The 19,449-nt window shown below is 40.0% G+C and overlaps 1 protein-coding gene across 4 annotated transcripts in view; it reads right to left on the bottom strand.

The window, feature by feature from the left end:
• The window catches only part of LOC124881369 (protein NLRC3-like), a 109,660-nt gene that overhangs the window by 80,265 nt on the left and 9,946 nt on the right, over nucleotides 1-19,449 (bottom strand). The window contains exons 6-11 of one of the 4 annotated variants that reach the window (XM_047386944.1): nucleotides 18,879-19,107; nucleotides 15,679-17,494; nucleotides 13,629-13,802; nucleotides 12,694-12,867; nucleotides 12,019-12,065; nucleotides 10,236-11,866 (exon numbers count right to left, since the gene is read on the bottom strand). The exons of 2 other annotated variants lie outside the window; for them this stretch is intronic. In XM_047386944.1, the coding sequence (XP_047242900.1) occupies nucleotides 11,334-11,866; nucleotides 12,019-12,065; nucleotides 12,694-12,867; nucleotides 13,629-13,802; nucleotides 15,679-17,494; nucleotides 18,879-19,107 (2,973 nt within the window). In that variant the 3' untranslated portion in view covers nucleotides 10,236-11,333. Of the gene's footprint in view, nucleotides 1-10,235; nucleotides 11,867-12,018; nucleotides 12,066-12,693; nucleotides 12,868-13,628; nucleotides 13,803-15,678; nucleotides 17,495-18,878; nucleotides 19,108-19,449 lie in introns of those variants that run through there. One more of the 4 variants, XM_047386946.1, reaches the window with a different exon arrangement.

Here is a 19,449-nt window from a genome sequence, read left to right as displayed (position 1 = left end):
ATCGTCTTTCAGTTTACATTTGAATTAATGTGCGTCTCTCCATTTCAAAGCTATTGGCAAAATTGTTGTTAAGACAAGATCTTCATTTCAGTCGGTCCCTTCCACATTAAAACAGATTCTTTTCCTTTCATGATTGCAATGGTTAATTTAGATTTCAAACTGTAATCTGTGACCTAAAAACAAACATTGGTTGACATTGTTTCAAACAAGATCACTGAACTATGTAGAGGAATGTGAGATAGTCACAGAGCATCAAAGCATCAGGGAACTAAGCTGCTGCTTTGGGGCCCCCAACCAGCAGGGGGCCTCCCATAAAAGCTTACATTTTAACAGATTAAAGATCTAAAATGTGTAAATTTGCTTATTAAAAATAATACTGTTCAATTTGATTTGACACTTTCATTTGACCCCATGTCTCGACTGTATGCTGATGGAGACCACAGTTATTGTCATAGTTTTCTTTAAGGCCGACTTGACCCACACGCAGAGAGAACACTCAAAACAGAGAAGCGTGGATTAAAGATGATTTATTTACACGATTAACTGAGAACTTAGTCAAAGAGGGGCGGGGCCGGAGGTCAGGCTGAAAAGGAAATGGCAGATGGTGAGTGGTGGCCAGGGTACAATACAAAAGCTTAGCTCACTTTTCAGGCGGGATAGATCCGCCCGGGGGAGAGAGTTGCGAGTCTGGGGCTGTACTGCTGCGCAGGAGGCAACGATCCTGCTCAGGATTACAAGGTACGGCCAGGTGATCACTACCGCAGTGGTCAAAACACTCAGGGGTATAAGTGCTGGGGAGCCGCCCTCATATAGTCCTCCAGCTGATGAGGCAACGATGTGCACCTGTCAGGAACTCAGGACCCGGCTCCAGCGCCCCTAGTGGTGGAAGAAGGTAAAGAGCAGGCAGGATGAAAAGCAGACTGACAGTTATACGCCACATCTCTGAGTTAGCAAAAACTGTTTTTTATTCTGAACTGTTTATTGTTTTTTGGGACTATGTCGATTTTGTTGTTTCAATTTATATTTCATTGTATGTCTGGAAAAAAAAAGGAATAAATTGATCTGATCTATTATCTATGGACTAATTTGAACAAATAATTTATTAACATTGTCCTACTACATTTTGGAGAATGTCTCTCTCCACTGAACCAATGTAGGTGGTAAAAAATATAAATTACTTGTAAACATTATTAATCATATTTTTCTGAAAGCCAATTTCTGCCACTCTGATGAAAAAATACTTAATTGTATCTCATGACTTAGCTATCTCATTATTATGATCAGTGTAATTATACATTTTGCCATGATTAATACAGTGTTAAATATATTTTTACATATATTAGGTCATCTGTTTTCCATGTTAGCTTTGGATGTGGAACGACGGAAGCTCATTGAATTCACCAAAGAAAAAACAAATAGATATCTCATAATTCAAGATCAAAACTATAGTACTTAGACACTGAACTTGGACTAGATTGTTCTACACTAATAGCAGAATCTTATAAACACAATTTGGGATTTGTGAAAGCTTTATTTGAGTTGTGAATGTTCCATAAAGGGCCATATTAGTGCTTTTTTATGTCATTTGGGCCACGTTAGAACTAGTCCGGCTCCAAGGAAGATTAATCCCTCCTTGGATGTAGTGACCAGCTGGACACACAAACGTCTGTGAGGAAGGTTTTACCAACAAATTATTCATTTTAATGCCAATAAATAAATTAAACAAAAGACAAATGGACATTTTATTGATCACAGAGCAGAAGAAGAGACATCTGTGACTCATGTGTTTTGTTGTTCTGCAAATCATTAGCCTGGTCTTCCACTTGACAGTTCCTTTGGTCCAACAAGTCATTGTTTTATTTCAGAATTTACAAGAAGTGTGATGTAAATTAAATTAACTAAATCAACAAGAAAAAAACAAGAACAATCTGCGAATTAAGCAAGGCAATAATACAAAGTGACTCAGTAGAAAAGCAGGTGCACCAAAGCAGGAGGTTCTAGTCCTTGATGAAGCAGTTCTGAGTTCAATTCCCGACCCATTTCCAGAATGCCTTTTGTAGGAGCCGTGTTTGTTGCTCTATGTTGTCACCACTAGGGGGTAGCATTTCATGTAGGTACTGAGGTTAGGAGTTATTTAAGGTCAAGAGTAATTCTGTTCAGGTGTTGTTGATGTAAAGGGGCAAACGATTTTTCTACAGTGCTTAGTTTAGAGTTACCTGTTTTTTCTTTGTTCTAAATGGAAATGGAAAGCTAAATGGATGTTGTAAAGGAAATAAATTATTAATAAATTAAATTATAATATATTAAATTATTAATAAATAAATAATTATTGGGATTGAGTGCTCGAAAAACAAATCCTACCAACAAACAGTAAGCAACCAGTAGCGTCAAAGCATAGGATTTAGTTGCTACACCTTCCTCTTCTCTTTCTACCTTTCTTACTGCTAAGCTACTGATGAATAAAGGCCACTAGTGCCACAAAAAACAAAGATGCCAAAAACAGGGTGGAATTTACCCAGCTTCATTATAAAGATTTAACAAATCTTCCTTCTGTCCTCCCTGAGCTTCTGCTTTACTGTTTGACAGGTGTACCACCCCAGTCAAACTCTCCACCTGCCATTGTCCCTGAAGTGGGTCATATCCTGCAAGGGAAGGGGTGTCTAATGCCAGAACTGTACTTTTGGAGCAGGACCAGTTCTAATGTGGTCCAAATGCCAAAAAAGCTCTAATATGGTCCTTTATTGAACTTTTACAAATCAAATAAATCTTTCATAAAGCCAAAACTGTGTTCATAAGATTCTGCTATTAGTAGAGAACAATCTAGTACAAGTTTAAAGTGTCTAAGTACTGTAGGTTTTGAGTTAAAGATGCTCAAAGTAATGAAAAATGAGGTGGAATTGCTCTTAAACTGATTGCTCTAAAATAAGAAGCTGCAATCTCGATATATCTTTTCTCACAACTATCACATCTTGTCTCATAATTATGACATTATTTTCTCGTAATTACGAGACCGGTATGTCGATTTGTTTTCTTTGGTTAATGCAGTGAGCTTCTGTATGGAACAAACCAACAGAATCTAAAGTGAATTAGCCTGTTAGATCGCAAAACATAACCTTTCTACAAAGCAGTACATGATATTATACTATTTTTTATTATGCTTGAAGTGTGGCTCATTGAAAATATTTAACATTTTATTTAAAAAAATATTTTAAATTCCAGTCAGTTCAAACCCCCCTTTTGAGTTGATTTTGTCCTCCTGGACCATCTGTTTGGCTTTCACTCAGTCACACCTGCAAGCACAAACTTAGCTATCTCATAATTATGAGATACTATCTCATAAATATTAGGTAGCTTATTCATAATTGGGTTTGTAGGCCGCTCTAATCATCAACTTCTTTTCTGTTTTACAAACAAAATGTTGTACAGGACTGAGATCATGTTTTTTTGATAACCTGGTGACATACTGAGGGTCATTGTCCATTTGAAAGTCTCGTTTTTGTCCAAACGTTAACTTCCTGTCTGATGTTTTTAGATGTTTCTTCAATATTTCCACACAATGTTCTTTGCTCATTATGCCATCTACTTTGTGAGGTGCACGCGTTCTTTCTGCAAAATGAAATTAGCATCTCCTTAAAGCTTTATCAGCAGAGGGAAGCATGGACGGCTCTAAAGTCTCTAAAACAGGAAATCAGTGACTGTGGAAACTTCACACTAGATCTCAAGCAGTTTGGATTCTGTGTTTCTCTTCCTCCAGACTCTGGGACCCTGATTTCTAAAACAGATTAAAAATGGACTTTTATCTGAAAGGAGGACCGTGGACCATTGAGCACCAGAAGTGGATTACTACAAGGAATGTATCAGTACTTGTTCATGTTCTGGGGCCTCATGTACGAAGCGAACTTACACACAAAAATCTTGCAGCATAATGTTTTACGAACAACTCGGCATATACTAAAATGAACATTAAGTGAAAGCGTGCGTAAATCCATGCAGACTTTTGACCTGCCGTAAAAGTGTGCAGAAGCCACGCAAACGTTTTCAGTCGACAATAATAAACTACAGAAAACTAAAAGTCACCTAAATACACTGAAATATGACTCCATTGAGCTTTATTCAGTTCAGGGAGCATCAAACCTGATGTTTTTTCACGAGTTTGAGCTTTTAAACTGAATCACATTTAGCCTCATACAATAACATAATACACCTCAGAAAATTATGGAAACAACCTCGGTCGTCTGTAAACTGTGACCCTTCCTCTGCTTTTGTCACCTATAGATGGAAATGTTCGTTGGTCTGTGTGCTGAGGAGCATAAAATACATGTGAATCATCTAAGGGACACTTTCATTCTTACTGAAAAAGAAAACAGTGTCGGATCAGCAGATTAATTCCAAACAAGTCAGGTTTTACTGTGAGCTTCTAGCTGGATCTGCATCATGATGTGAAAAATATCTGATCTTTAGTCAAATGTTGGGATAGCTCACAGCATAATTAAAATAAATTAATGTGTTTTAGGAGGTTACTATGGAGAGCCATTTCATTCAAAATTAAATAAATACAGGTCCTTCTCAAAAAATTAGCATATTGTGATAAAGTTAATTATTTTCTATAATGTAATGATGAAAATTTAATATTCATATATTTTAGATTCATTGCACACTAACTGAAATATTTCAGGTCTTTCATTGTCTTAATACAGATGATTTTGGCATACAGCTCATGAAAACCCAAAATTCCTATCTCACAAAATTAGCATATTTCATCCGACCAATAAAAGAAAAGTGTTTTTAATACAAAAAACGTCAACCTTCAAATAATCATGTACAGTTATGCACTCAATACTTGGTCGGGAATCCTTTTGCAGAAATGACTGCTTCAATGCGGCGTGGCATGGAGGCAATCAGCCTGTGGCACTGCTGAGGTCTTATGGAGGCCCAGGATGCTTCGATAGCGGCCTTTAGCTCATCCAGAGTGTTGGGTCTTGAGTCTCTCAACGTTCTCTTCACAATATCCCACAGATTCTCTATGGGGTTCAGGTCAGGAGAGTTGGCAGGCCAATTGAGCACAGTGATACCATGGTCAGTAAACCATTTACCAGTGGTTTTGGCACTGTGAGCAGGTGCCAGGTCGTGCTAAAAAATGAAATCTTCATCTCCATAAAGCTTTTCAGCAGATGGAAGCATGAAGTGCTCCAAAATCTCCTGATAGCTAGCTGCATTGACCCTGCCCTTGATAAAACACAGTGGACCAACACCAGCAGCTGACACGGCACCCCAGACCATCACTGACTGTGGGTACTTGACACTGGACTTCTGGCATTTTGGCATTTCCTTCTCCCCAGTCTTCCTCCAGACTGGCACCTTGATTTCCGAATGACATGCAGAATTTGCTTTCATCCGAAAAAAGTACTTTGGACCACTGAGCAACAGTCCAGTGCTGCTTCTCTGTAGCCCAGGTCAGGCGCTTCTGCCGCTGTTTCTGGTTCAAAAGTGGCTTGACCTGGGGAATGCGGCACCTGTAGCCCATTTCCTGCACACGCCTGTGCACGGTGGTTCTGGATGTTTCTACTCCAGACTCAGTCCACTGCTTCCGCAGGTCCCCCAAGGTCTGGAATCGGCCCTTCTCCACAATCTTCCTCAGGGTCCGGTCACCTCTTCTCGTTGTGCAGCGTTTTCTGCCACACTTTTTCCTTCCCACAGACTTCCCACTGAGGTGCCTTGATACAGCACTCTGGGAACAGCCTATTCGTTCAGAAATTTCTTTCTGTGTCTTACCCTCTTGCTTGAGGGTGTCAAAAATGGCCTTCTGGACAGCAGTCAGGTCGGCAGTCTTACCCATGATTGGGGTTTTGAGTGATGAACCAGGCTGGGAGTTTTAAAGGCCTCAGGAATCTTTTGCAGGTGTTTAGAGTTAACTCGTTGATTCAGATGATTAGGTTCATAGCTCGTTTAGAGACCCTTTTAATGATATGCTAATTTTGTGAGATAGGAATTTTGGGTTTTCATGAGCTGTATGCCAAAATCATCTGTATTAAGACAATAAAAGACCTGAAATATTTCAGTTAGTGTGCAATGAATCTAAAATATATGAATGTTAAATTTTCATCATTACATTATGGAAAATAATGAACTTTATCACAATATGCTAATATTTTGAGAAGGACCGGTATACAGCGGTTAGACAATGAAACTGAAACACCTGTCATTTTAGTGTGGGAGGTTTCATGGCTAAACTGGACCAGCCTGGTAGCCAGTCTTCATTGATTGCACATTGCACCAGTAAGAGCAGAGTGTGAAGGTTCAATTAACAGGGCATGAGCACCGTTTTGTTCAAAATATTGAAATGCACACAACATTATGGGTGACATACCAGAGTTCAAAAGAGGACAAATTGTTGATGCACGTCTTGCTGGCGCATCTGTGACCAAGACAGCAAGTCTTTGTGATGTATCAAGAGCCACGGTATCCAGGGTAATGTCAGCATACCACCAAGAAGGACGAACTACACCCAACAGGATTAACTGTGGACGCAAGAGGAAGCTGTCTGAAAGGGATGTTCGGGTGCTAACCCGGATTGTATCCAAAAAACATAAAACCACGGCTGCCCAAATCACGGCAGAATTAAATGTGCACCTCAACTCTCCTGTTTCCACCAGAACTGTCCGTCGGGAGCTCCACAGGGTCAATATACACGGCCGGGCTGCTATAGCCAAATCTTTGGTCACTCATGCCAATGCCAAACGTCGGTTTCAATGGTGCAAGGAGCGCAAATCTTGGGCTGTGGACAATGTGAAACATGTTTTGTTCTCTGATGAGTCCACCTTTACTGTTTTCCCCACATCCGGGAGAGTTACGGTGTGGAGAAGCCCCAAAGAAGCGTACCACCCAGACTGTTGCATGCCCAGAGTGAAGCATGGGGGTGGATCAGTAATGGTTTGGGCTGCCATATCATGGCATTCCCTTGGCCCAATACTTGTGCTAGATGGGTGCATCACTGCCAAGGACTACCGAACCATTCTTGAGGACCATGTGCATCCAATGGTTCAAACATTGTATCCTGAAGGCGGTGCCGTGTATCAGGATGACAATGCACCAATACACACAGCAAGACTGGTGAAAGATTGGTTTGATGAACATGAAAGTGAAGCTGAACATCTCCCATGGCCTGCACAGTCACCAGATCTAAATATTATTGAGCCACTTTGGGGTGTTTTGGAGGAGCGAGTCAGGAAACGTTTTCCTCCACCAGTATCACGTAGTGACCTGGCCACTATCCTGCAAGAAGAATGGTTTAAAATCCCCCTGACCACTGTGCAGGACTTGTATATGTCATTCCCAAGATGAATTGACGCTGTATTGGCAGCAAAAGGAGGCCCTACACCATACTAATAAATTATTGTGGTCTAAAACCAGGTGTTTCAGTTTCATTGTCCAACCCCTGTATATAAAACAATGGTTCACTTCACGGGCTAAGGTGAACCACCGTCCCACTAAGCCAGCGGTCCACCGGGGATTTCCCCGGTTGCTCCGAATGCCAATTTGCTCCTGGCTGTCAGTCGCTTCACTAAATGAAGATCAAACAGGTTTTAATCAAAAAAGCACCAGAAACCGTAACCCAAGTCCAGTCCATGTGAAAACAAGTCCAGGCTTAATTATGCAAGGATATTTGGAAAATACCGGCTTGTTTTGCATCTGGTTTCATTCCTGCCGCTTAGTCTAGCGGTTCTTTTGTTTTATGTTGTGAGCATTGAAAATCTCCAACACGGACTTAAAATGCTGTGCAAATCTGTCAAGATCATATTTTCTCCTCTGAGATGCTCGTCGTTTATTCACGTAAGTTGCTTCTATCGGTGAAGCATGTTATCTTTCAAAACCAATTACATATAAATATAATATCGATGATGTATTACAGATAATTCCAGTTGCCACGGTCCCTGAATACAACAACTGGGAATATGTTCTTCAGCCGCTGTGTTGAGCTGTCAGTCATGATTCTGCACCCCCGTAATCTGAGGCTCTGCCCCCCACGCCAAAACAGGGCCAAAGGTTTTAAGCAGAAAAAAAAATCTGCAAGTTCGAGAAAAAAAAACTTGAATCTGAAAAGTAGATTTGAACTTATTTTTTCCAGTTTCACATCTGTTTTTTTTTTGTTTTTTTCAGTTGCAAAAACATTTTCTCCAGTTTTCACATTTTTTGGGAGGAGGTTCAAAATAATTTTTCAGGGTTGAAATCTTTTTCTTTTGAACAAAAATTTATTTTTCAGGTTCAAATTGTTTTTGTTTGAACAAACTTTATGGCCCCAATTTAGCTCCATACAGCTCAGCATTTTATCCTTGTGCGTCACTCTAATACAAAGATATTGGTAAAATTATTATTAAGGCCCAAGACATCAGGGAACTAAGCTGCTGCTTGGGGCCCCTAAACCATTAGGGGGCCTCCCCTGAACACAGATTGTAAATCTAAAATTAGTATGTTTGTTTATTGAAAATGAGAATACTATTAATATTTAATTTGATGCTTTCATCTGACCTTATGTCTCAACTGTTTGCTGATGGTAACCACAGTAATACGCAACATCTTTGAATAAAAACTGTTTTTATTCTGTTCTGTTTGTTTTTTTGGTACTCTGTTGATTTTCTTGTTTTAATTTATGTTTTGGCATGTATGTCTCTGACATAAGTTAAAAAGTAATAAATTGATCTGACATATGTATGGACTAATATAAATATATAACCAATTAACATTGTTCTACTACATTTTACAATCCATTGTAAGAAAACCCTAAAGTATTAATGTCTGTCTCCACTGGAGTAATGTAAGGTACAGTTGAGCAAGCTGTAAAAATATAAACTACTTATAGAGATTATTATTTTAGTACATGCTGTGTAAAACATCTTACTTTGATGCATTTAGTTTTAATGGAATCATATAAAAAGCTAAATGTGCTGTTAGGTGGCTGGACAGGAGTCTCGTTAATATGATGACAAATACAACCTAGCATAACTTTAAAGAAATGCATTTAAACTTGAGCAAAAGTTTTTATGTAAACGTTTTATCTTCTAGTATGTGAAAAGAAAACTATCACTGACATAAGAAGTGGGACAATAATAATAATACAAAGATTTTATTGTTCAAGCATTTGTCCCACTGCTCTAGTCTCTAGATGGACTCAACGTACGTAAATACTTTAGATTATATTCTAGTTTTGCCACATTTTTGATAACTGCTATCAGAATATTTGACATCTTAATCGGAATAAAAAAGTACTCAAATCTGACATAAATTAATGAAATTATTGGAAAGTACATTTTTAACTTCAAATTAAACTAGAACTGGTGAGGCTGAGTTGGGTTTTTAGGCCGCTCTAATCAACTTCTTTTCTGTTTTGCCAATCAAATGTTTTATAGGACTGAGATCAGGGTTTTGCGATAAGTTGGTTACATGAGGATCATTGGTTAACTTAAACTTTCTGACTGATGTTTTTAGATGTTTCAATATTTTCACATAATGTTTTTTGCTTATTACAACATCTATGTTGTGAGGTGCACGAGACCTTCCTGCAAAATGAAATTAGCAACTCCATGAAGCTTTATAAGCAGAGAGAAGGCTCTAAAGTGCTGTAACCATATTGACTGCAGGAACTTCACACTGGATCTCAAGCAGCTTGTATTCTGTTTCTCCTCCAGACTCTCGGACCCTGATTTCTAAAAGTGATTAAAAACTGACTTATCTGAAAGGAGGCCTGTGGACCACTGAACACCAGTTCGATCCTTTTTTCCCTTTGCCCAGGTAAGATATTTCTGATGTTATCCTTGGTCCAGAAGCGGATTACCACAAGGAATGTGGCAGTTCTTGTTCTTGATACGTCTGGGTGTGGTGGTTCTTGAAGCAATGAGTCCAGCTGAAGTCCATGCCTTGTGAAGTTCTTATGAACTCTTGAATAGACTTTGCTTCTCAATCATATAATTTTCCCTGTTGCCTGTCCAACCTTTCCTTTTACACTTCTTCCTTCCACTAAACTTTCAATGCTTGGATACAGCACCCTATGAACAGCCAGCCTCTATAGCAATGGCATTGTGGCTTACACACCCTATAGAGGGAGTGATTCCCGGTCTGCTGGACAACTGTCATGTCAGAAGTATTCCCCAGGATTGTGAAGTCCACAACATAAATCTGTTTTAAAAATACTTTTTAAAATATACTTTCAGGTTTTAATAATGAATGAGACATTTCATTAAACAATTTTATTGGGTTTTATTGGGTTATGAAACAGTATAAACTGCAGGCATAATATATGACCACATATGATGTGGCCTTACAGTAGATAAGGTCATAACATCCATCCATTCATTGATGTAACATCCCTCTCTGCAGGAACACTCTTCAGCCCATTCTGGGGGATCATGGCCTCTTGGTCTCCCCCCAGGGTCTCCTCTTATTTGGATGTCCCCAGAATACCTCCAAAGGGAGGTGCCTATGAGGCATCCAAACCACCTCAATTCAACCCTTTTTGTTTTTTAAAAGATATTTTTTTTCAACAATAGAGGCGTTTATTTTTGATAGTAGGTAGACAGAAAAGAGGGGCAAAGAGAGAGGGAGAAATTCGGCAAAGGTCGCCACGTCCGGGACTCGAACCCAGGACGGCCACATCGAGGACTATAGCCTCTATATGTGGTCACGTGCTTAACCCCTACCCCAGCATCACGCCAATTCAACCCTTTTGACGCAGAAGAGCAACCCCCACATCACACCCTCACCTCCTCTCGGCAGAATCAACACATTAACAAGGTGTAGAAGCACACAGTGGTTGAGCCTTGGCTCTTGGGGCTCCTGGGGCCCAGCCGGAAACATCTACAGAATGCCGTTTCCTATGAGAGTCTGGTGGCAGAGTAGTGCAGGGACCTGGTTCCTGGTTCCCACCATCACAATCTGTTTTAGGGTCATGGACTAGGTGCATAACATAACATCACATAAAAATGTGATTTAGATATTCCTTATTTTAAATTGGCTCATAATAATAATACATACAGAAACAAAAAACAGTTAAAAAGGTGGAAACCACTTATATTGACTAATGCTTAACATGAACTGAAGTTGTGTTTTTAAAAGTAGTTATGATTACAAATATTGAAAAGTGCAGTTTAGAACGTTTTTAAGGGATTTCAACAGAAGTTATGAGTAGTTAATAAACTTTTCCACAAATCAGTTTATTTGTCTGCCATCCAGTCTCACTTTAAACCATTTCATCTTTTCATTAGTCGACCTCTGAAGCTGGCCTCATCCTAAGACAATGTGTGTTTACAGAAAGAAGGTTTGTTTAAATTGTGGAACCTACACTAAAATGAGCACCAAGACCCCCTAGAAGGATCCCTGGACCCAAATCCAAATCCAGGATAAAGAGGTTCAGTGAAGGTGGTGCTGAAGGAGTAGAGGTGGACCAGTGTGTCTGAGGAGACTCTGTAGAAGGACAGGGTCCCAGCAGGATAGTCCACATAGACTGCTACTCTGCCAGAGGAGGAGGAGGAGGAAGGGATAAAAACTTTTCTACAGTTATGCCAAACAGCGTAACCATCATCTGAGCAGATTAGACTCCAGGAGCGATCATTAAATCCAAACCAGGAGTCGTCACTGTGTCCCTTTCTTCTGATTCCTCTGTAACTCACTGATATGTAAACCCTCCCACTCCACTCCACCTCCCAGTAACAGCGACCAGTCAGACCATTAATGCACAGCAGCTCAAAGAGGTCAAATCTGTCTGGATGATCAGGATAGGGCTGCTCCTCTCCCACACGCGTCACCTTCCTGTGGTCGTCAGATAACTTGAGGTGTTTGTTTACAGAGTTCATGTCGACTGAGAGTGAACAGGAATCTAAACAACAAACACAATTCAGCTTGAAAAACTGATCTCTAAACAGATCATTTTCTAAACACCTTGATCATAACTAAGAAAAGAGTGATGTGAACACTGGGAGACGATTTAATGTGCCACTTTATCATAAATCAAATGAAAAACACACTTACACTTCCTCAGACCTGCTGTTAACCACTGGACTCCAGCAGGCTCCACCCTGGAAGAACGAGGCAAGAGATGCCTATCAGTCTTTTAGCATGAATACAAGGAGATTACACTGTGGAGGTTGTTAGTGATACGACTAATAGATGTTTCAACATTTTTAATTAACCATAAGTACATCCAAAACTGATAGTAGAACAACTCGTTGAGTCTTAATTACTGTTTACATTAAACTTATATGGACACCCATGAAGAACAAAAGACTTCTGGGAAAGATGTTAATTTAGGTTTGTTGGAGAACATTAATCAACAAACAGCATGATGAAGACCAAGGAACAGAGGAGACAGGTCAGTTATAAAGTTGGAACTTATAATTGTCTTTGAGGTTTAGAATTAGGTGTTGTAGTTGTTGATTAAATAGTGCTGGTGTCTCCCATAACAACCATTAAAATTTAGGTATAACATGACAAAATGTGAAAAGGAAGGAACGTAAAAACATTTACAAGCTGCTTTAAATGGTTTCAGTGTAAAAGAGACTGGTTCTTTTTGGAGTGAACTGGATGCTTTATTAAGTCAAACACAATCCGTATAATTAATGACACCAGTACTCAGTAATGCTAATTACTGTTGTACCCAGTATCTAACAATAAGCCACTGTGTAGCTGCAGCAGAGGTGTCCCTACTTGAGAGTCTCCAGCTTCCAGTCTGCATTCATATCTCCAGCTGCCAGAAGCTGAACTCCTGCCTCTCCTGGATGATTGTAACTCAGGTCCAGCTCTCTCAGGTGACACTGATTCAAGGTCAGAGCTGAGGCCAGAGCAGCAAAGCCTTCCTCTGTGATCAGACAGCCAGAAAGCCTGCAGACACAAAAAACACAGAAATCTATCCAAAGCAATGCAGAAGTATTTATTAATAAAGTCCTATAAAAGACTGGATACCTGTCTGTTTGTTTTTCCCCAAATATCCTTATTGGAATTTTCTGTTATTTAGGCAAAACAAACTCAAACATAAACATAGCAGCTGCTTGTTTTTAATCAACTTGCAGAGAATGTTGAAGTTTTTATTGGAAATGGATAGAGGTATAGAAAGTCCAATTGTTATATAATGGCACCTATACAACATGCCATTTTGCTATTCAATTTCCCCAATATCAAGTGTTCTTTTTGCCAGAGACAAATTGTTAGCTTCAAGCAGTTTATGAAAGACCATTTTGTCTCAATAATGTTCTTTTAATATAATTTGACATTGAGTTTAAAATGTTAGCAACAACCCTGCAACTGTACAGTGCAAGACACCATATATTAGAAATTCAACAGCACCAAAGGTGGGCAAACATAAAAATATAAAATTGTGTAAAATACTACAAAAACATCCACAGGTATGTAAACGTATAGTTTGTGGAAAGCAACCACCACTTCTTCAATATGTTTCTGTGTAGGTAAAAAAGCATGTTCTAGACCCATTTTTATGACACAGTGGAGATCGCCAATGAAAATAGGGACTGATTTAAAAATCCTGTATTTTGTTGGATTTAAAAAAACATTTGAGGATTTTAAAATGACATTTTATAAATGCTTTTTACCTCCACTTCCTCTGTTCTTGACATTTTTGAACTAACCTTAAAACCTCAAGTTCACAGTGTGGACTCTTCAGTCCAGCACAGAGCAGCTTCACTCCTGAATCCTTCAGGTCGTTGTTACTCAGGTCCAACTCTTTCACACGGGAAGTCTGTGAGCTGAGAACTGAGGATAGAGTTTCACAGCTTCTCTCTGTCAGGTTACAGCCGCACAGTCTAAAGAAACAAAATACAAAGTTTTATTTTGTTATTTGTTTTGCAAAGAAACCTGCTGGATTATTTTAAAAATTCTGTTACAATGTAAAACCTAAGGATGAAGAAGCCCCTTCAAGCATCGGTAACAGTTTCTGATTTTGAGTTTTCTGGGTCAAGCTAATAATCCGTTATGAATAATTCACAGCAGGAAGTTCCTACATGACATAAGAGCAGAGTATGCTGAAAATATTATGATGGGACATCAACACGTTATCCTGGTACAGTACTCAGATGTTTTGACAACAACTCACATGAGGTGAAAACAGGTGATCACAGCATTGTTTTATGATCGGTATCAAGAGTCTCTGATGAAACTTAGCTTCTGATACCTGCTGTAGGGCTTCTTGCTGCATGCCAGCCACATCACCAGCAAGACATATTGTCTTGTTTTGTGTGGCCAACATTTAAATGTCAAAGCCTATTTTGTTGTACACAGACTGCTAAGCTGTTTTATAGTTCATTCACTTTATTTTATTGATCAAATCTGGCTTTAAATTTTGTCTAAGAATCAGAGCTTTTTATTTTACCCCCGACAATGACATTTAGGTGTCTATATTTATCACATTTCACATGCAGGTGGTAAGTGGCACGCAAACAGGTTGTGCTCTGTTATTTATTTTACAACAAACAACACCTGAACATTAACAGCTAACAGAGACCAGAAACCCATAACGGAGCCAAAGGGACATTGAATAAAAAAAAAAAAAAACTGTCCTGTGCGCTCCTTGTGTGCAAGACAGATTATTTAATTATTCATCTCCCTTGATATTCTTTACGCTCTGTACGAAGCACATTCACGTTGTATTTAATTATAATGGGTCTACCCTGGTTTGCAATGTTTGGGTCAAGTGAGTCACATCCTTAATTCAAACCACTGATAGGATGAAATGATGGCAGTGCATAAAGCTGTTTAGAGCTGTACTTTGATGCAAGTCTGACAGTGGTTCTCAGCTTTTCTAGGTTTTATAATTAATATTTCATGGTTTAACTGTAGGTTTTAGTATTTTCATGTTTTGAAATGTTTTTACTGTCGTTTTGTAGCACTTTTGTAGATACTCATAAATGTTTTTTATTATTATTATTATTACATCCAACTCCATGGGTTTCAACTTAATCTTTCTTTTACGGCTGTCTGCTCTCCAACACTTTCATGGTAACAGCCAGTAGCAAATACAATTTCCTCATTTAAAAAGGGCAGTCTGCACCTTTTTGCACCCATTATTCATTGCGCATGCAATCTTTGTATATACGCCAACTTATTGCACATGCAGTTGGTTTTTTTTCACAAGCAATTTAGCACTCCTTATTTGGTGTAATAAAGAGGCTGATGCGGTTCCTCAGGTTCTCTTTGTGTTATATGATGAACTCAGGGTCAGACAGTTATGCACAGAGGGCTCTGGTTGTAGAGAGGCACAGAGTTTTAAACTGTTTCTGTTTTGTCTACACATCAATCATCTTGAACCACAATGAAATATGGTACAAGCCAAATTATAAGCAAAGCTGGGAGTACACATGCTAACATTAGCTTAGCACTTGTCTCAATGTTTCTCAGATGTAGGTACAGTTAGAAGAAGCTAGACCTGAGACACATCACTACATTTTGGGGTCAGAAACACATTTAGGAACCAATAAAGCAGAGGAAGTTTTAGGCAACTTGTTACCAGAACCACTGCTATTAAGATTGTGCACTTTGTATTACTGCATTTAGTTTACCTTCATTTTTTCTGTTTAGTATTTTTTTTTTTTTACATAGATCCCAGAGGAATGCTAGTGATTTGCTGTATGCTATTTTTTTTAAGCGTAAAATTTAAAAAATGTATACTTATTCTATACTTACATAGCTTTGCTGGAGGCTTTGACTACTGGCAGCAGCCTCAGTAGAGCATTATCTGAAGCAAAGTATTTCTTCAGGTCAAATATCTCCAGACCTTCTTCTGATGACAGCAGGAAGAAGTTCAAAGCTGACCACTGAGCAGGAGACAGTTGATCTGCCAAAAGACTTCCTGTGTGTAGAGATTGTTGGATTTCCTCCACCAGAGACTGATCCTTTAGTTCGTTTAGACAGTGGAACAGATTGATGCTTTTCTCCACAGAAAGATTTTTATTTATCTTCTCCTTGATGTACTGGGCTATTTCTAGATTGATCTGTAATCTGGTTACTGTCTGTGACATCAGTCCCCTTAGGAGACTCTGATTCGACTCCAGTGAAAGACCCATAAGGAAGCGGAGGAACAGGTCCAGGTGTCCATCTGGACTCTCTAGGGCCCTGTCCACAGCACTCTTGTAGATATCAATCTCTGAAGATTCATGGTTTCTTTCTTCTGAATCCTTGGATTTCATTTTGTCTTCTACCAGCAGATTGACTCCAGATTTGATGAAGGCCAGATGAACATGAAGAGCAGCCAGAAACTCCTGCACACTTAGGTGGACGAAGCAGAAAAAAGTGTTCTGATACAGCCCTTTCTCCTCTTTGAAGATCTGTGTGAACACTCCTGAGCGAAATGAAACTTCTTTGAGATCGATGCCACACTCTGTGAGGTCTGATTCATAGAAGAGGAGGTTTCTTTTTAGCAGCTGCTCAAAAGCCACTTTTCCCAGAGACTCCATCATCTTCTGGCTCTCTGGACTCCAGTGTGAATCTGTCTCCACTCCTCCATCATACTTGAACTTCTTCACCTTGGCCTGCACCACCAGGAAGTGTATGTACATCTCAGTCAGGGTGTTTGGCAGCTTTTCTCCGTTTTTGTTGTTTAACATGTCTTCCACAACTGTAGCAGTGATCCAGCAGAAGATTGGGATGTGGCACATGATGTGGAGGCTTCGTGATTTCTTGATGTGGGAAATGACCATTTTTTCCTTCTTCTTATATCTAAATTTCTTTGTGAAGTACTCATCTTTCTGTAGATCAGTGAATCCCCTAATCTCCGTCATCATGCCAACAAACTCAGAAGGGATCCGATTGGCTGCTGCAGGTCGTGTGGTTATCCAGAGGCGAGCTGAAGGAAGCAGTTTCCCTCTGATGAGGTTTGTCAGAAGAACATCCGCTGAGGTGGACTTTGTTACATCCGTCAGGATTTCATTGTTGTGGAAATCCAGAGGAAGTCGACACTCATCCAGTCCATCAAAGATGAAAACAACATTTAACTCTTCAAACCTGTAGATTCTTTTGGTTTCAGTAAAAAAGTGATGAACAAGCTCCACCAAGCTGAGCTGTTTTCCTTTTAACAGATTCAGCTCTCTGAACGTGAACGGAAACATGACCTGGATGTCCTGGTTGGCTTGGTTGTCTTTGTCTTTGTCTTTGTCTTCAGCCCAGTCCAGAGTGAACTTCTGTGTCAAGACTGTTTTCCCAATGCCAGCCACTCCCTTTGTCATGACTGTTCTGATTGGTTCCTTTCTGCCAGGTAGGGGTTTAAATATGTCTCCATGTCTAATTGGGGTTTCGGGTCTGTCTGGTTTCCAGGACCCTGCCTCGATTCGTCTGACCTCATGTTCATCGTTGACCTCTCCAGTTCCTCCCTCTGTGATGAAGAGCTCCGTGTAGATCTTATTCAGAGGGCTTAGATTTCCAGCTTTAGCAATCCCTGCAAACACATTCTGGAACTTGTTCTTTAGGTTAGACTTCAGTGCTTGCTGGCATGAGATGAATGTTTCTAAAAGGATACAAAAAATAAAATTTTATAAAACAATATTACACTATCAAATAATAAATAAATAAATTTAATAAATAAATAATAAATAAGTCGTGTTCCACTTCATCCGGGACCGGGTCGCGGGAGCAGCAGACTCAGTAGATACACCCAGACGTCCCTCTACGTAGACACCACCCCCTGTAGCTTATCCAGGGGGAGCCCAAGGTGCTCCAAGGCCACCCGAGAGACAGTCTCTCTAGCATGTCCTGGGCCATCCCCTGGGCCTCCTCCCGGTGGACGTGCCTGGAACACCTCCCGAGGAAGGCGTCCAGGAGGCATCCGATATAGATGCCCGAGCCACCTCAACTGGCTCCTTTCAATGTGGAGGAGCAGCGGCTCTATTCTGAGCTCCTCCCGGATGGCCGAGCTCCTCACTCTATCTCTAAGGGAGTGCCCGGCAACCCTACGGAGGAAGCTCATTTCAGCCGCTTGTTTCCGGGATCTCGTTCTTTCGGTCATGACCCAAAGTTCATGGCCTTAGGTAAGGGTAGGAACGTAGACCGACCGGTAAATCGAGAGCTTCGCTTTTCGGCTCAGCTCTCCTTTCACCACAACACCGACACAGCGCCCCCATTACTGCAGCAGTCTCACCGATCTGTCTGTCGATCTCCCGCTCCATTCTTCCCTCACTCGCAACAAATTTTTTATATGATTGCAAAAACACACTAAACACGAGTTGTATAATTACTTGTTTCTGTTACACTCAAAGATGCTAAACATACGCAAATGAAAACAATGTACATACCATTGTCGGAGAGTCACCGTCTCCTTTTCTGTATTAACTATGGTTTATGGACACTCTGTTTTTGCATTAAAAGGAACAATGGATGCAGCTCAGCAAGCTCTGCTATCTCCCTTTCCCCACAGGTTGTGTAACGCCCACTGTTGATGACTGGTGGAAATGCGCCTCTGTGCTCAACAAAACACTAAAGTTTGAAGAATCGCAAACCAAACCGGTTTAACAACGAGAGTTCCTTCAGTGGAAAACTATAGACGTGGCCAGATGATCTACAAAAAAATGACAAGATTGTCCTAACTAATGCAAGAAAGCTACAAATTCCTTGTGATCCCACAGGCAAACGCCAACCTGACATTAAAGAAGGTCCTGAAAATCAGCTCAACGGTACCAAAAAGTCCAAGAGTACCCTCTGATATAACAGGCAGGCCAACAGATGAGATCATAATCAGTGATTTCAAAGCTAGGAAGCTCCTCAGTAGCTGAGCAGAAGAAAAGCCACTAAACCTCAAATGATGTACAATACAGTAAACTAATCCTAACACAGATATAGGTTAAAGGTTAAATGTAATTCTCCAGCATATTAACTCTTTAGAGAAATGATCTTACTGCTTTGAAGACGGTCAGCAAGCTCCTCATGGTTCATCCTCCTCAGGAAGTGCTGCGTGATCTTCTCAAATGCTTCTCTGCTCTTCTTTATCTGCTCTTTATCTTCACCCTCTAAAACATCATCCTCCTCCTTATTCCCCTCTAAACCTTCTGGGTAATCTGAACCCAGAACCATTTGGATCCTATGCAGTTCATTCTCCTCAAAAGTGTTTATGTTCCCTTTCAGCTCCTAAAATATAATAAACAAATACATTAAATGAGGATGTTCATGAGTGGAGTTTCAAACTTAGAGACAGTTTTTACATGACAAACTTTAACTGAGAGCAGCTCTCCATAATGACATCAGACAGGAGTCTATTCAGGTGTGAAAGCTGCTTTAAATTGAGGGCTTTTCCACCAAAGTGGTTCTAATGCTAAACCAGGATTGGTGCTGGAGCCAGTTCTGAACTGGTTTCCTGTTTGTTTTTTTAAAACCTGAGAGTCAAGTCAGAGCCACGTCATTACGTCATGAAGATCTTATCTAGTTCATGGTTGGTCCTCTTCCTGCTTTATTCTGTGCATTTGTGAAGAA

The sequence above is a fragment of the Girardinichthys multiradiatus genome, chromosome 14, assembly GCF_021462225.1.
Source record: "Girardinichthys multiradiatus isolate DD_20200921_A chromosome 14, DD_fGirMul_XY1, whole genome shotgun sequence".
NCBI classification, from domain to species: Eukaryota; Metazoa; Chordata; class Actinopteri; order Cyprinodontiformes; family Goodeidae; genus Girardinichthys; species Girardinichthys multiradiatus.
Note: the sequence above shows the minus strand (reverse complement) of the source record. Positions and strands in the feature narration are given on the sequence as shown.